The 17,813-nt window shown below is 35.1% G+C and overlaps 1 protein-coding gene and 1 non-coding gene across 2 annotated transcripts; one reads left to right on the top strand and one right to left on the bottom strand.

The window, feature by feature from the left end:
• Window positions 1-17: 17 nt before the first annotated feature.
• Window positions 18-3,625, top strand: LOC115442449 (carboxypeptidase B-like). Its single transcript, XM_030167484.2, has 6 exons — window positions 18-136; window positions 315-524; window positions 1,187-1,301; window positions 2,285-2,407; window positions 2,535-2,723; window positions 2,988-3,625. The coding sequence occupies exons 1-6, from the start codon at window positions 66-68 to the stop codon at window positions 3,591-3,593; spliced, it is 1,314 nt and encodes a 437-aa protein (XP_030023344.2). The 5' UTR covers window positions 18-65; the 3' UTR covers window positions 3,594-3,625.
• A 13,852-nt stretch (window positions 3,626-17,477) lies between these two features.
• Window positions 17,478-17,549, bottom strand: Trnae-uuc. Its single transcript has one exon. It is a non-coding gene; the product is annotated as a tRNA-Glu (tRNA).
• Between the last annotated feature and the right edge of the window lie 264 nt (window positions 17,550-17,813).

Below are 17,813 nucleotides of genomic sequence, written 5' to 3'. Positions count from 1 at the left end.
AAAAAATATAAAGTTATGCTTAACCTGAAACTTATCATTGTCCATCGACGGGCAGTTCGACCAACATGTATAAGTTATGTTTTGTTATTTGTCTGTTCTATTACTTCGTCGCGGCTAAACACGAGCAGTATGATGGGTAAGATTCATTATCTTAGGTTACACAATCTTTTCCTTTAAAAAGTATTGCTTTTCATGTAAGTTTTTATACATATTACGAATCCAAATACTAGTTAATTATATTATAGTAGCAATTTCCACAAGGAAAACCGAGAGAAGAATCAAGTATAATATAATCAAAATTAACCTCTTTGCAGTCATGCCCTCTACAATGTGCACATAAGGTTTACCGACCAAATCGACGTCCTTAAGGACGTGGAAACCAAATACAACTTGGACATCTGGTCGTATGCTGCACAGGATAGGCCTGAAGTCGTCCTCGTTCCTAGGATCCTAAGGGAGACGGTTGAAAAGGAACTGCAAGAAGCAGGAATGGAATTCGAGGTTCAAGTGGAAAATATCAAGGAGTAAGTTGATCTAGGTTCGGAGATGTTATATTGTGGTCTAGTATCACGAGCACAAATAGTAAAGAACTGCGTCAAGTTCCCGTCTCGAGTAAGCTAAGGATTTCTCTACAAAATAAATAAAAAATCTGGTAAAATCATGTCTATAATCGTCGCACAATAAATACGAAACGTTAGACAGCTCATTTATCAAAATCGGTTCAGTAAGAGTGATGCTAGTGTAGAAAATAAAATAGATACATACATACATAGGTTGGATTTTAAAGTAATTCAGAGGAAATCTTTCGCTGCTGGCCATGATTTCCACCATGATCAGCGGCTGGAGGTCGTAGCGAGAGATGGCCTCCTTCTGTGAGTGTTTCAACTGGCGAAAGGAGAGTGCCTGCGGGATCATGAGCAAAAGTATCCCATTTAACGTTCCGAGTCTATATATAAAGAATATGTAGTGGTTATTAATAACAATGAAAGATTTATATAGGTTTCACACTATTCAACCCAGTAAAAATATTTGTGAATCATATTACTAATAATTTGTCTTAGCTCCGACAGCGCCATTTAGGCTGGGTTAAAGCATAACTTAACTAGTGGAAAAGTGGGTGGACTAGTTGCGCCGTTATTTATCCCTACAGAGATGTTCGGTAGTCATTAAGAGTTTACTTTTTCAGGAAACTAGACCTTGAAGATGCCCTCTTAGCATCTGCTGCAGCGTCCTCTAAGAGCAACAGGTCCAGATCTGTCTTCGAAGGTCTCTCATTCGACATTATCCATTCGTTTGAAGTGGTAAGTATAAAAAATACAGTCTAGTCAAAATTATGTTCAAGACCTGAAACAGCATGCTTTATTAGTGGCCTGTTTCATAACTTCTGGGAAAGTGTTTCTCTTCACACTAATATATGACAGGTTCAAAACCCAAGGGCACACATCTCTGACTTTCAGAAATGATGTGTGTATTCATTGTGCATTAGTGCTTGCTTTAATGGTGAAGGAAAACATCGTGGGAAACCTGCATACTTGACAAATTGTCTATATGAATTTTCAAAGGTTTGTAAAGTCTATCAATCAGTGCTCCTTATGTTATCAGTAATTATGTTTTTCATCAAATAAATCGTCAGTCAATGTAATTCATTTTCGTATATCGACATTACGTGAGATAATGCGGTGATTAGTATATTAAAACAAAATGTGCTTGTGTAAAATTATTGTTGAATGAAACTTATAAAAGAAATTATTGGCTTAGCATATAATAATAATAATATCAGATTTGTATTATATACTGTCCTACAACTGGGTACGGATCTCTTATAATACTGAGGGGAATTAGGCCTTAGTCCACCACGCTGGCCTAAGTGGATTGGTAGACTTCACACACCCTTAAATATTCCTATCGAGAATTTCTCAGGTATACAGGTTTCCTCATGATGTTTCCCTTCACCGTTAAATCAAGCAATAATTCACAAAGAATACGAACATAATTAATACACATGCAGGTCGCTGGATGCGGGCCGCTTACAATGGGTCGGTCAGGAAATCTTTCCTATGTTCAGCAGTGGACACGAAATTATGTGTGTCATCATCAGCCGTTCCTACGGCTATATAATTTCGTACCGGAAACCGTTCCATTCCCAAATAGGCTATCGTCATTCTTATCGGGAAAAACTTAATGATACCATTACATAAAAATATTTAATGTAGTTACTTCCCCGTTGAAGTTTAAAAATTTATACGAGCAATGTCGCAGTGATAATTATAATATTTCCTTCCAGGTTGACCAGTATCTCGTAGACCTCGCTAACGCATACCCTGATAAGGTCACCGTCAGGTCAGCAGGAAAGAGTATCGAAGGCAGGGATATCAAGTACTTGAGGATTTCCACTAGCAACTTCGAGGTAAGACAATATTTTCACAAGATCTTAGAGCGTCTTCATGCGCGTATTACTAGCACACCACCTTTCTTTTTTCTAAGGCACCTATATAGTATTCAGCATTTTTATAACTCTTCCTATTTCTCTCTAGGACAGAAGCAAGCCCATAGTATTTGTACAGTCACTCCTCCACGCTCGTGAGTGGGTCACCCTGCCCGCTACCCTGTACGCTATCAAGAAGCTGGTGCTCGACGTCACTGAACAAGACCTGGTGAGGGATGTAGACTGGATCATCATGCCTATTGCCAACCCAGATGGATATATTTTCTCCCATACCAATGTGAGTATGATTTTTAGACGAGGATATTTTTATCTTTGGAAGTGTGGCAGGTATACTATGTTAAAAAAATATGACCAGTCTAAATTAAAGAGAAAATTATGTAAAAGTGTCTGTTAAACCTATACCAAAAATTTACCTTTAATGTATAAGTATCAATATTGTTTACTTATACATATGAAGACTATTTGATAACTTCTTTTTTAATCATTCTTCATCATAGGTTTTGTTGAACTGGGTTAACTTTAACTTTCATGTACGTTTCAGGACCGCTTTTGGCGAAAGAACCGCGCCAGAGGCTTCATAATTGGCGACATTTGCGTGGGTGTCGACCTGAACCGTAACTTCGATTTCCACTGGGGCACTCTATCTAGTAACCTCGTCTGCTCTCAGACCTTCCACGGAAGAGGACCCTTCTCTGAACCCGAGACCGCCGCCATCAGAGACGTCTTCGCCGAATACGGCACTCGCGTCGAAGTATACTTGGACATACACAGTTTCGGAAGTATGATTCTCTTTGGCTTTGGTACCGGTGGTCTGCCTCCAAATGCCTTAGTCATGAACCTTCTTGGAGTGAGAATGGCCACTGCCATTGATGCCGTGAAATGGCCTCAGCATAGAGATTACGTCGTTGGTAATATCGTTCATCTTTTAGGCCACGTGTCTGGTGGTTCCACTGACTATGCCACGGCTATCGGCACTCCGTTCAGCTACGCCTACGAGTTACCAGCGTACAACATGATTCATGATACGGTTTTAGGCTTCATGGTAGATCCGGCGTTTATTGAGCAAGCTGGATTTGAGACATGGGAAGGTATTAAAGTAGCCGCTCGGTTTGCTGCTGAGAGTTGGAGCAGACGTAATAGGCAATAGATCTTGGACTGAATAAATAAGGATATAAATTTTGTGTTTGATTTCATTTGCAGTCAGTAAGGCTCTCATATGCGACAGCTCCTTTGGCCAAAGAACATTGATAATGCTGAAAGTCTATTTTTACCGTTAACCATCAAGTGAACGACTTGCTTGTAAAAAAATAATAATGGTACAAAATATGTCTGTCCTTCAAATTTATTGAATTGGTTTTGATTAAGATATATTTCGGCGAATGTTAGACGTCTAAATAAAATTAGTTTTCGAATTTTATAGCGGTTTTTAGTATTATACTTTTCTCCCGACGTTTCTAAGACTTTGCAGCCTCCATGGTCAAAGGGCAAACTGAAGTATTGGTCGTCCAAAAAGTTTCTATTACGATATTTACCTACATTTTACAATTATACAAAGTTTTATAAAAATCGATCTTCGCAATTCACATTTTTTTACAAACTTGATCTTTTGTGTCTTTGACGAATATTCCCATTTTTATGAACGTGTTTCCTATACAATATGGCGGTAAGGGAGGCCCCTTTAGGTTCCCTAGTAGAAATCTTATCAGAAGTATCGAAATATATTACTATCACTATTATGTTATCAAATATTTTAAATAGCAGTTAAACTATTAGCTTGAATTGAGGAACGACAACTAAGTCCTTCAGTCTAAAATATCGTTAAAATACCAAAATTTATCGATGTTAAACTTTCCCTCCCTAGTTCTCCTGAGTCCTCAACAGGAATGGTAATGCGATGTAATCCAAACTCTCCAAGTTTTCAATGAATTTAGAGCGCTGCACCGCTGCATATATTTTTAACAACATTCAGTAATGAAATTCACTGAGGAATATATAGGTGTTATTTATCTTAACACTTCATTAGCATTGTTAGTATATGTGGCTGTATCTCGTAGTTAATATGTTGTATTAGTTTTATGTTTGTTTATATATTTATTACTGTATAGGTTTAGTGTATAGGAGTTCATTGTTAAGGCATAGTCAGTACCATTCCACTAGATAGCCGACAATATCGGTTAGTTTTTTACATTAATCACGCATCTATTTATTTCGTAGGTAGAGACTATGGATTCCTGCTTTGCCCGAATCACATTTATTTTGCTTCCTCCATCTTTATCAATCACCTTATGCCAGTTTTTTTTATTGAGAGTATCCAAAGTTACTGTTACATCTGCATATATTACGACGTTTGCGCAGAATCATCGCCTTGCTGAGAATTAGCTCCCAACGCGCCAATGTGATTACACATTTAACTTCAATTGAGCACTGATGAAAAAATGGTCCCTAACAGTGTTTAGACACGTTTAGTTACTAAATTACCGGCTAAACAACCAAAATAATGACGTAGTCTGAAATAGGCTTAATGGTGGAAACGAACTTAATTATATACTTATATATGGTGAAGAGTTTGATCTATCTATTTTTCCTGCAGTCAGTTGCGTCGGTAATCGCACAGTTTTCCGGTTGCAGTGTAAAATAACTCCTGTCTCACGACCCAGTGTAGTGACTTATTTGATTTGCGGTATGAATTGTTAATGCTGAATGTTATAGTAAGCAATTTCATATTGATTTGTAAAATTCACTGTTATTATAATGGAGATGTAAGTGAACGATTGTTTCGCCCAGTAATGTGTCCGCCCCATGATGAAAATAATGACGTTATAATAGATGAAATGTACATTATTGTATTAAATGGTGTCAAGTCAATACCAAAGCTATTTCGTATTTAGGCAGGCTGTTATAAATTATAGAGATTGGTAATAATACACTGTATCATAGCAATATTTTATTTATACTGTATATTTCGGTGCCAGTCATTTGCGCTGGTAGTAAAATTACCCTTAATATTTACAAAACATAGACGCGGCTGTATAAACAAGATAAAATCAATTCCAAAAAATCCAGTCCGTCATACATCAAGACAATTGCTCCATTACTTCCAGATATTCCATTAAATTCCAGGAACCGGCCGAATAAGTCAGCGCCGTCTAAGATTGTTTTTTTTCAGGTTTGCAATAAGGCGAATTGTTGGATACCGACGCGTACTATCTTAAGGGATGGGTAGAAATATTGCCCCAAGGAGCAACGTGAGACGGCTAGTGATGGGGCTGTGACGATGGATTTTAAACGAGAAATTTTATTAAATCTTTATAATTTTAATATTTTTAGTTTTTACTAAGACATTAGACAAATATTTTAGGGGTTATGTGACTTTTATAAATCCCACTTTTTAAATAATGCGAAAGTTTGAGAAAATGTTTACATGTTTGGACGTTGCGATGTTTGTTAGAAATAAACGCAGAAACTATCGAAAGGATTTTGATGAAATTTGGCAAGGGGTTAGATCATGTCATGGATTAACACTAAGGCTACTTTTCACCTTTAATATAATAATTAGATTAATGTATAGTGAGTGGCGCGCGTGTCGCCTACGTTAATCTCTGGAACATCTTACCAACTTAAAAAAATCTTGAGTGTTTTGATTGATTCCAGTTTGAGATATAGTTATGGACCCGACAGGTGAGGTAAATTCCGCCGCACCCATTAATGAATAAATAAATATAATGTGCTAAGTGAAAAATAATGTACATTAAACCTCATTACGAAATCATTAACTGAATTGAACGTTGAATTTCTAAACTTTTCACTTAAATAAGGCGATTCATAAATATTCAAAACGAAGTTCTTGCTAGTACATACAAGAATACTATCTAGTAAAGACATTTTAATTCGGAATTTAAATTACGAAAATGTTTACGAAGTATTTCATCACCGAATGAATTTGATGTTAAAGAAACAACACAACAAAAAGGAACTTTACAAACAATCATAACATAAACACAATCAATTTAATTTGATATACAATCAAAATAATTGCGTAATGTAAACAAAACAAAACCTTTTTTGGATTAACAAACAATTTAGCGGTACGGTTATTACATTTTAATTAATGTAATGTAACATATAAGCTGACGTTGGTATACCGAAGAGGAAGGCAGAAACCTAACAATTCTATTTATGACCTTGACCGAGTTTTTAAAGTAATTAAATGACCAGCAAATTAATGAACATACATTTTTCTGGTAGGATATATTTTATACCCGCCTAAATAGCAACCACCGTACACAAGGTGTTAAAACCCGCCATAATAGCCCACATAAGCCTGTGTATATCCAGTTCCAACAGGCCGGCATAATCGTGTCGACTGCCGAGGGGTAATCATCTATGAGTCGCCATTCTATTGGACCCCACTCCACTTACCATAAGGTGCAGTGTATAAAAAAATAATAATATATGCCATGTCTATAAATTGCCATCGCACAAAATTTTAATTACAAAGTATTCAGTCCACAAAGACATTGCTCATTAAGTATTGTAGGTCTAGCTACTCTTCACTCTACTCTACAATGTTTCTTAAAGAACACAATAGCTTGTAAATAGCTGTTAGCAACGTTATCACAGAGAATCGGCTAAGCGCTTAGCGGTCATATCCAGCTGAGGTGAATACGGCTCGAAAAGTACGAAAGGTAATGACCGCACAGACATTTTATCTCTTTCTTTAATACTCAAGAACTCAGTCCATTTTACTTCTAATTACTAAACCAAACAAGGTTCAAATTAAAATTTCATCGATAACACACCTGTATCGATATTTCAATACGTCCCATATGTATGGACAGTTATTGACAGTCGGAACACGTACTGGCCGACGAAATATGTCACAAGTTCCAAGTCTATATGTGGAGAGGGGATTTGTAAGGGACAAAGTTCGATTATTTGGTTTTGAGTGGATATTAATGTGCAGTAAGCCTGTAATTAGTTGGTTCCATTCTTCCATATATTTTTTGTACATATAATAATAATATCAGACCTGTAATATATACTGCTGAGAGGGATTAGGCTTTAGTCCACCACGCTGGCCTAGAGCGGATTGGTAGACTTCACACCCTCCAAATTCCTGAGAACCTCTCAGATACACAGGTGTAGCGGCGTATATAAGTAGATGCCTCTATGGAAGAAGAGATGATTGTGTTCCTCTATGGAAAAGGAAGATCTCCAGTCAGGCAGATTTTGCGTCTAGCCGGCCGAGGCCCCTCCATTTTTGTTCATGATATGAATTCAAATGTATAATAGTATTAAGTCATTTAATCACAATATATCTTGCTACCACACTGCTGACTCAAAAAGTACTATCTAAAATTATTATTCCAGATATAATAATGCGTTTTAGGTGTTGTTCTATTTAAAACAAAACAAAGATTTATCTTAAAACAAAAGATAGTGAAAGATAAATGATACAGTTAATTAATAAAGCAACGTGCAGCGGACAGTTGAGTAGGCGTTAATTTATGGCTGGTATAAAATAATTTAATATTCCACCTTGCTAATTTACTAGGTTAGTAATGGCCTGTATATTTCGGCACAACTACCTTGGAATATTTATTATTAACCAGGTGTTTGCCCGCGGTTTCGGTCGTGCGTCCGCTTCACTTATGCAAGTCTCTAAAACACTCCAGCTACTTATAGCGCGAACGTTACGACGTAAAAAATTGCATTATTTTTAATGGGGCCAAATTACCAAAATATAAAGTAGTTAATCTACCATAATGTGGTTTACGCGCATGCTATTTCACTTAAATTCGTTCAGCTCTGTGTTTACTTCTGCTATCCAGATGTTTTAACAAACTGTCGCATACCAAGAAGTAAAATAAGATTACTAAGGATTGACCATTTTCACTTCATTGGGCTAAGTCTGATGCTTTATACAATAGTTACATTGTCATAAAGCTCCGAATCATAGATTTGTATTGCTTGTTAGAATTTTGAGAGAGACTGACGTGAGAGTGATCTGGCTTTATCTTCGTCTTCGGCCTATCGTGTACTGATCGACATGAGCCTCCAATACGCGCCATTTTACCTCGTCTTCGGCTTGTCGCATCTAGCTATCGCCAGCTATCGCAAAGTTAAAATAGTCGATGATGTTTTATAATATCTAATTCTCTAGATATCCGCCAAACAATATTTCACTACATTTTAAGATTGCTTAGTACAAGAAATGAACAAAAAACATAACAAACACACAGCACGCATTTATCTCCGAAGGGGTATGCAGAGGCGCAATCAAGGCAACCACTTTTCGCCGAGTGTGTTCCGTCCCAGGATGTGATAGGGGTCGAGCCGATCGCCATATCGGGTACAAATTCCAGGCTCCAGGCTGATACTAAGTAAACTCAAATATCACTTGACCCAGCCCGGGATACGAACCCAGGACCTCAGAGCGCTGTCGTACCTCGTATGGAGTACAACTACGCCACCGAAGCAGTCTAAGAAATGAAAAAAGATGTAGAACTTAAAAGAACTGAGGATTTTCTTCACGTAATACATTAGGAAGTCAAATTAAAAGCACAATCCCAATTAAGACCTCGTCGCGAACAAAGTCACAGGCTTAACTTACTGAGATTAAATAATTTAATATACATACCTGCTGCTAATCCAGATACGGATCCAAGGCATTTTTTCGGGGGGCAATTTTTCCTTAAGGCGATTGTTTGATGGAGGTAATTATATCTTGTTTGAGTACTCTGACTATAATGCACCTGATAATAGGTACAGTACAATCCAAATAATATTTCGATGATTATTGCAGGTTGTCTTAGTACCTATAAACTTGACCAGGTAACCAGGAAAAACGACTCGTCAAAATACCTGATTATTAGTATATCGCCCTACCACGGCCGTTATCCAAATACAACATACTAGGTATTTTAGATACCATCCCACGTAATTTTATTTTGTTTGAAGTAATGACATAATATATTATATTTTATAGGGGATTAAGTGCCTTAACCTTCCCCCAAATCCGTCCCTACCTTGCTCTGATTTAGTGGGACACTCGTAATGTCATTTCCTTTAATTTAACAACAGGAAAATGCATTTCCACGGACTTTCTTTGAGCAAACAAATTGTTTAAATAAGATACGGTTTTAAGGGCGTTTTCTTAGTTTTATTGCAAATTGCATTCACTTTGTTTGTAAGTATTTAAAAATACTTAGCGTGTACACTGAAAATAGTATTAGTTCGAAAAACAAACAGTTATGATTATTAGAAATGTTTTTGTATTCTTTACATTGTAGACAGGCATCTATGAAAACATTTGTAAGGCCTTTTTTATATTTGATCAAAATAAGCAAGAGTACTTGTAAAAATCTTATAATAAGAAGAGATTAAAATAAAAGTGAGACTGCCTCGGTGGCTTAGTTGTATTGCATGTCCGGTACAATAGCGCTCTGAGATCCTGGGTTCGAATCCCGGGTCGGGCAAAGTGATATTTGGGTTTTTCTGCTCAGTATCAGCTCGGAGTCTGAAATTTGTGCCCGATATGGCGATAGGCTCGCCCCCTATCACAACATGGGACGGAACATACTTGGCGAAAAGTGGGTGCCCTAGTTGCGCCTCGGCGTACCCCTTCGGGGATAAATGCGTGATGTTATGTTTTATATTATGTTATGTAAAATAAGAGTATTTTTCCGATTTATCGCAGTTTTTTTATATTATTATTTTCTCCCGACGTTTGGAAGACTTTTCAGCCTTTATGGTCACAGGGGCTATAAAATCTGGAAAATAATATCGTTTTAATGTCTAACATTCGCATGAGTATAAGATTATAAGAAGAGATTTCAATTAAATATGTTTTCAACGCCCCAACCATTAAGAACTTAGGCTATCGAATATTGCCAAATAGCAGTTTATTACAAATCAAAAACCTTATTTGAAATCTTTAACACGTAAATAAAAATATACCAAACTTTCCTTACTTGCTTATTAAAAACGATAAATCAAGATTTGCGGATAGCGATAACAGATGTCGCTGTTTTAAATTTACAAAAAACTTTTCGCGTATACGATATCTAGCAGAATATCGCGATACCCTCGGCTCACTTCGAAAGTCAGTAATGGCTGAAGACAGTTGTAGATATTAACAATTTTAAATTTTCATACATGAGAAATATATTTTATTTCTTATGCCTACGCGTTAAGGTTTGTTATTGCGTGCGAATTTTGTGAGAAAACAGCAAAATGTAAAGCATGGTAAAGATATTTTGTGTGGTGTGTATGTTAGCGATTTTTACTTTATCAAAAGATAAATATTTTTATAATAGTAGCAATATTTGTTAAATAGAGATTACGAAAATGTCGGCTTTACCGTCCTAATTTCTTCATAATCTTTGTAATTGATATTGTTAAAGGACCATTAATTATCTTTTTTTAGTCTCTGATAAAAATAGCCAATGTTCAAAAACGATCCGTGTAAAAAATGTACTACAAGAAAATGTCTCATCATTACAAAATACTTATGTATTTCATAAGATTTCTAAAATAGTATAAACTTTGTATGTAGACCTCATAGTCATACATAAGAGACTTCGGAACATTACAGTGATTAAATCATTTCTTATTAAATCGTGTTCAATTATTTTTTTGAGTTGGATGAAGTGGGTTTTGGATTGTAATTTTTTTTTGTTACAAATGTCAGTGACAAAACCAAGTTCAGTTTTTTAGTTTAGTTCATATGACGTATTTTTAACTTATTTTTTTAATACTATAATCATAAATCGGACAGGTCGGTTTCCTCATAAAATCATTTGCTGTAAAACGTAAACCCTATGTCTATGGGTCGCATGACCGTTTTATCCCTCTTTCTGCACTTACTTACTTGACAACTGAATTTTTTATTAAACGATAAAAGTTGAGTAAAATAATTCAGTCACCATTTATTTTTAAATTCCACAAAACTAATGCAATTAGAACGAATAAATATCATTAGTTTATCGCCATCACAGCGACCCAACCCCAAAACGTTCAGAGGGTAAATGACGCCATCTTGCAACGGAAATTATAAGCTATGCGGCAAATGGGCTGCCGATATCGCTTATCTGCGACTCCGCAAACCGCCACACGTTGAACTCAAACAGCAGATGAACTGGCACAAATGTTTCCGTCAGTCTATTTGTGTTTACGACCAGCAGGATAAGCGTGACATTTGGAGGTTGTGACGCACCACGTTGGGCGCCACTACGCGGTAACATACATACATAACAACACTTTTCTTATTTACAGGGGTAGGCAAACACATAAAATATCTACATTTCGCCAGCTATGTAAAGCCCCATGGAATAGAAGGTGGGCCCATTGCCATATGCCTTGCACGTTTCAAAACGATGGACTGGTGTAGAAAACCCTGATATCGCTGAAGCTGTAACTTTAGTAGTAAAGAAGGGAGCAGAGAGCAAAGGATAAGTAATCAGGGATATGATTTAGGCTAAAATTATACAATTTCTCGAATAGGCCTGCTCTACCACTACTGTTTCATAGAAAACCAACGTGATAATATGATACTTTATAAGAGGTTTGGTACATACATCCCTGGAAGGGTAGGCAGAGGTGCAACCATTTTCCGCCATGAATATGTGACTACAGGCTGAGTAGAAAAACTCAATATAACTTTGCTCGACCCAAGAATCGAAACCGACACCTCAGCACTACAGTTGTATTCTATTACAATTATGCCACTGAGTCAGTCAATTTGCAGTAACTTGAAAAGCCCAGACCTTCCAAAATCCCTATTCCTCGCTTTAGCACCAAAATCATCCATGATTCTTTTAATGTTAGTGAATGTTTATGGACGATCGAGACTATACAACTTCTGACATGGTTTCTCTACTCTATTAGATTTAACAAAATTGCTTCTGATTTCTTTTATGCAGGTAGGGCTGCAAATAACATCCAGTTTCGAATATTCATAGGATAATGAACTGGAATGAAAGTCACTAACAACAGATATGAAAACTATAGTTTTCCTTGTCCAATCATACGCGGAAATACGGACGCGACAACCGAAGTCTTAAATGTGGCCTAAACTATATTATAAAAAGAAAACTTCCTCGGACCGTGTATCTTAATATTTTTTTTTATTTTGTCTTCTTGGTTATTTGAATTATATTACATACGTTGTGTGACCACGCCGTAAATGGTATATAGTATAATTATATAAATTAATGTTTGTTTCGTCGGATTAGTAATATCCGCGTTATAAAAGTATGCAATTAGAAGTTACACAAATTAAATTTTTATTATTGTACAATAGATTATTGTGACAATTGTTGCTGGTTTCTATAAAATAAAATAATAAAAACTAACTAACTCTTTCCCCGTTGTCTGTCGGTCCCGTTGTCTTGAGCTGGTTGTTTCTAATGGCCGCTTTATTAATCATTAGAAGTAAGTTACCTATCAAAATAAACATTTTAATTCGTGGATTCATGAACTGTTATTTTCAATTTATTCTATTTATTTCTGCAAATGACTATTGTTGATTAAAAATCGCCCCGATTGGCCATAAGTTTAATAATTTTATTGACTTGTTAGTTGTGATTTTATGATTATACAAACATATTTTATTTAATTTTACTTTATAGTCTTTCATTTATTTTATGTCCAATATAAATTATTTTTATATATAAAAGGGACTTTATTTAAGTAATAATTAAATATTCTCATTGTACCTCTACTTATCATAAGTGCAACTATGTTTTATTTATTTATCTTTATTTATTTTATTATTATAATCAAAAACACTTACTTTAATAATAATTGATATAGCAAAAGATGTAGCATAAACTAGATTAAGTTTTTGTGTACATCTACATCATCCGTCATCCGCAAGTTTTACTAAATATAACAAATACATTAATAAAGAATTGAGTTATGATTAAATCAAGTGCCGTTAATATTAAAAGTAACTACATAAATTTAATGTAACCTTAAGGAGATATATACATGTATATATATACCTCTTTTATTTCTATATTGGCTGGCCTACGAGGGTAGCTGCTTATATTTCCAATAAGTTATTGTAAATTATCAAGTGCAGGTAGGTAGGTGTTTGCATGCGTTCTCGTGGAACGTTCAACAGGATCATTAAATGGTTCAATACATCATTTTGCTTTTTAATATGTAAATATATATATTTTTGTTTTTTATTTATTTCTTTATTATTATTTTTTGTCTAATCTATGTTATATTTTAATCTTATTTAAGAGATACTTTTTGAGTGTTACTTTTATGTTTTTGGAATTAATTTTATTTATTATGTCAATGGGTAACTGATTTAATAGGTAGGGTACCATATATTTTAGTGTACGACGTCCGTAAAGGTTGTTATAACGAGGTAATTTGTACTGTGATTTAATGTTAACCGTGTACTTTTATTGTGCTGCCGTATTGTTTGGAGATCAGTGTTCTGTGCGTGATCTACAATTATAGAAAAGTTGAATTTCTCTCCAATTGGTAAAATATTACAAAAGTGGAATAAGCCATAATAATTGTTATCACTGTATTGTTCCTTTATTTTCTGTGGAACTATTGTTTTAAGAATACGTAGTTGAAACCGTTGTATATTATCTAAATGAGTTATAAATGTCCGCCCATAACTGCTTAGACCATAGGCAATAATGGACTCGCCTAGTGCGTGATACATGTACAATAGTGTTCGGTATGGTATTTTGTACTTTATCAAATTAAATTTAGCAAGTATACCTCTTAATTTATCACAAATGTAGTTAATATGTGCTTTCCAGTTCAAACGACTGTCTATTATAAGTCCAATGTACTTATGTTCTTCAACTATCTCTATTTGGGAACAATTACAGTTTTCAAATTGATAAAAGTGATTTATTAAGTGCAGGCAATCATGCTGATGTGCAATTAGTTGCAGGTTTTGCCTGATCCTATTTTGGGCTGAGCTAATATACATTGCCTTAGTTTTATTAGCATTCAAAACTAGACCTACGTCATGAGACCGTTTGATCAGTTCTGTGAAATCAGATTGTTGTTGTCTCAATGCCTCATTTATGTTCGCCTACGTGATGAATAAAGTATTTTATTTTTATTTCTTAGGGAAGGCTTTTTTTCACAGTGGATATCATGTAGCTGATATAGATAAAATGCAGTGCACCAACTTTGACCAAATTAAGATCACTATTCCCTAGATTAAAACAATAAAACTTTCAACAAGAAAACAATTTAGCTAAGCCTTGACATTAATTGGCCGAAAGAAAAACGCGGGTAAACTTCGACGCTTCGTCATTTTAACGAGGGCGCCGGGGAGGGGAGAGAGGGGATAAATGAGTTCATCCGAGAGAGGAAATAATGGCCGATCGAGCCAAACGATCAGACATTAAATAAGTACTCGTGGCTTTAAATGGTTCCGATATTTCTACTTGTTAAGGTGCATTCATACTGGTATGAATTAGGAATTTTCTTTGTTTTTATTACTAGTTTCAAGCCAATATCTAAACGGTCTAACGTATACTTGACCTTGAAGACTAAATTCTGGAAAAATAGATGGAAAATACAAAAATGTTTTTGTCGACTTAGGATTCGAACTCACGGCCAATTCACTGATTATATGTATACGCTGCTGCTAGATAAAAGACGCTACAAACACTTATCTTAAATTCGTCCCTAGAATAAAATGTATTAACGTATTTCTGTACACTTAGTTACAGCTGGACCTACCTATTGAGCAATTTATGTTTATTTCAAGCATTTTTTAAGTACATGGCAAAGTGACCCCACGAAATCTGATGGTAAGTGAAGGGTCCAATAGAATGTGGACTGACGAGAGATGATTACCCCTCGGTAACCGACACAATTATGCCGGCTTGTTGGAACCAGACATACACAGGCTGATCCCGGAAGTAGACACACTTACATATAACTCTATGGCGGGTTTTAACACCCTGTGTACGGTGGTCGCTCTCCCGGCGGATATAAAATATATCCTACCACGTAAATAAAACATCTTTAATACTTTTATTATAAATTCTATTTATATTACTACGATGGTTGTCTATTTATTTATTTATTTATTATAAGTTCTCCAAAAAAGATAACACATAAATCAAAAACAATGTGCATCTTACATCTAAGGAGACACAGCATGCATTAAGTATTTTAGAAAAAAAAGAAAGAAAGATATAAAATAATCGTATTGAACAAAAAAAAATAAGTAGTTGGAATTAAGTAAGAACTACAAAATTATAAAATCTCTGAAATTATTAAAGATAAAAATTAACAACAATTTAAGAACACGGCTTAAGTAGATCTTGTACAATAACACTACTTGCTTTTGTCTAAACTAAATCATAATTTGCAAGCCTCCATTTCCCTTCTCTTTGACGCTTCGCTAAGGTTTGGATTGATGGCACCACAATGGAATGCTATTGTGTTAATGATTTTACCCTGGTTATGATAATGTTATTAATCATTTCTATTGTGACGAGATTTTGAGGGAATTTAATTTTTGATACAAGTTTGTGTCGCCCTACGTCTTTTACAAGGTCATTTTGACATTTCGTTTATAAATAAAACCATATACTCGTCATTACTTTTGTAAAAATTGTGTCAAAAAGCATCCATGAATACCAAAAATCGCGGTTTTCTTTTCTGATTTATCGATTATTATTTAGTTTAATGCCAATGTATTGGATAACACTTTCTTCTTCTTTAATTACTGGCGACGAGCTTGATTACGAAGCTGTTCCGCCAATGTCACGTCGTTACAGACTGCAGATTTCTGAGGTACTATAGGGGAGAAGATAAACGAAGGGGATCGGGGATGACACTTTAAAAAGCCAATTTTTTCATAAATAATGTCATGTTAACCGCTAAAGGTTCGCAGTCACTAATGTAGGAATCCTAGGGGCTGTGATATTGAGGTTCAGGATTCAATATCTAAATCAGTAACTCAAATTTTCAATAAAATAAAACACTGGTCTTAGCCCGGATTCTTCATGCTGCACTTTGTGATGTACCTTACCACATCATGGGACGGAAATACGACTTAACTGTGTTCTCTTTTGTATATCCTCGCAAGAAAAATGGGTATACCTATAACCTTGAATTATTTGAATATCTATGTATGCAATCGGCGGAAATCTTCGGCCCTAAATAAACGTGTCGTACTGGGAGACCTAAAACAACAGCCCAAAGATTTATTTAAATTCAATTATAACCTTTCTTAGAGACGGTAAAGCGTTGATGGAAAAATATCTTGGGTTTTTTGGTTTGTTATATAGCTTGTATATGGTATTGTTAAGTCTATCAAGTTTTTGAAATAGAGTCATTCTGTAGACATTTAAGTCTATCATGTTTTTGAAATAATGAGTAAACATATTTCAACAGCATACTAATTTAATAATTATTATTACTAATACATAGGCATTTTTAAATTGTAATTAGATTTTGTTATACTTATGGACTATCTATCTCACTCTGCCTGATGGTACAGGAAATGGGCTCGAGATAGAGAGTCGATTGACATGATTATCTCTTGTTAATCATGATACTTTTGTCGGCCTGTTCGACATCGTGTATCCACAGGCTGAACCCTGAACGCTTTACACTTACGTAGCCATTATGCCGGCTTTTACGCCTTGTGTATGGTGTTCGCTATCGCATTAGTCATTAAAATTGCTGGTTAAGCTAGATAAATACATGAACAAATATACGAAAACAATGTTTAATTTTTATTAGACACTGACTCCAAAATTAGTTACTAGGTAATGTTAAATTATTTTTTGGTTGCTAGTGGTTTTTGAAGGAGATATATTTTTTTTTGTTAAATAGCTTTTATAGAATAGCAAAATAAATAACTCGTACTGTAAAAAATATAATGTATAATGTGGTATCACTCAATTGAAAACAAAATTCACTAAATTAAGGGGTTTTCACAATTTCATGTTGAAAAAATATTTAAAAAGAAAATCTATAACAGTATATGGCTTTAATTAACTAAAAAAACACAATAAGGAATTTCCCGTACCGGGAATCGAACCCGAGCCTCCTGGGTGAAAGCCAGGTATCCTAGCCACTAGACCATACGGGATATGTTGATTAGTACAAAATAAAATCAGACAACGGATTACCATTTTTTTAAACTCTACCTATCTATTTTTATAATCTATTGAACAAAAAGTTTATCAACCATGCTGTCGCGAGGATTTAATCTATTTTTCGACTATCCACTCGCTTAAATTATTATCTAAATCTTAGAAAATTTTAGAAAAACCCAAGTGCTGACAGATGCGGCAGGGGACTTTGTTTTATAATGTATGTTTTAGAACTTTTTAAGAGGAATATTTATTGCGTA

The sequence above is a fragment of the Manduca sexta genome, chromosome 7 (genome assembly GCF_014839805.1).
Source record: "Manduca sexta isolate Smith_Timp_Sample1 chromosome 7, JHU_Msex_v1.0, whole genome shotgun sequence".
Lineage (NCBI taxonomy): Eukaryota > Metazoa > Arthropoda > Insecta > Lepidoptera > Sphingidae > Manduca > Manduca sexta.
Note: the sequence above shows the minus strand (reverse complement) of the source record. Positions and strands in the feature narration are given on the sequence as shown.

Excerpts from the sequence above, each read along its gene's own strand:
- LOC115442449 (XM_030167484.2), top strand. The coding sequence starts at position 66 with ATGTATAAGTTATGTTTTGTTATTTGTCTGTTCTATTACTTCGTCGCG. Across the intron at positions 2,408-2,534 it reads TTTCCACTAGCAACTTCGAG|GACAGAAGCAAGCCCATAGT; the intron begins GTAAGACAATAT and ends ATTTCTCTCTAG. Across the intron at positions 2,724-2,987 it reads ATATTTTCTCCCATACCAAT|GACCGCTTTTGGCGAAAGAA; the intron begins GTGAGTATGATT and ends TGTACGTTTCAG.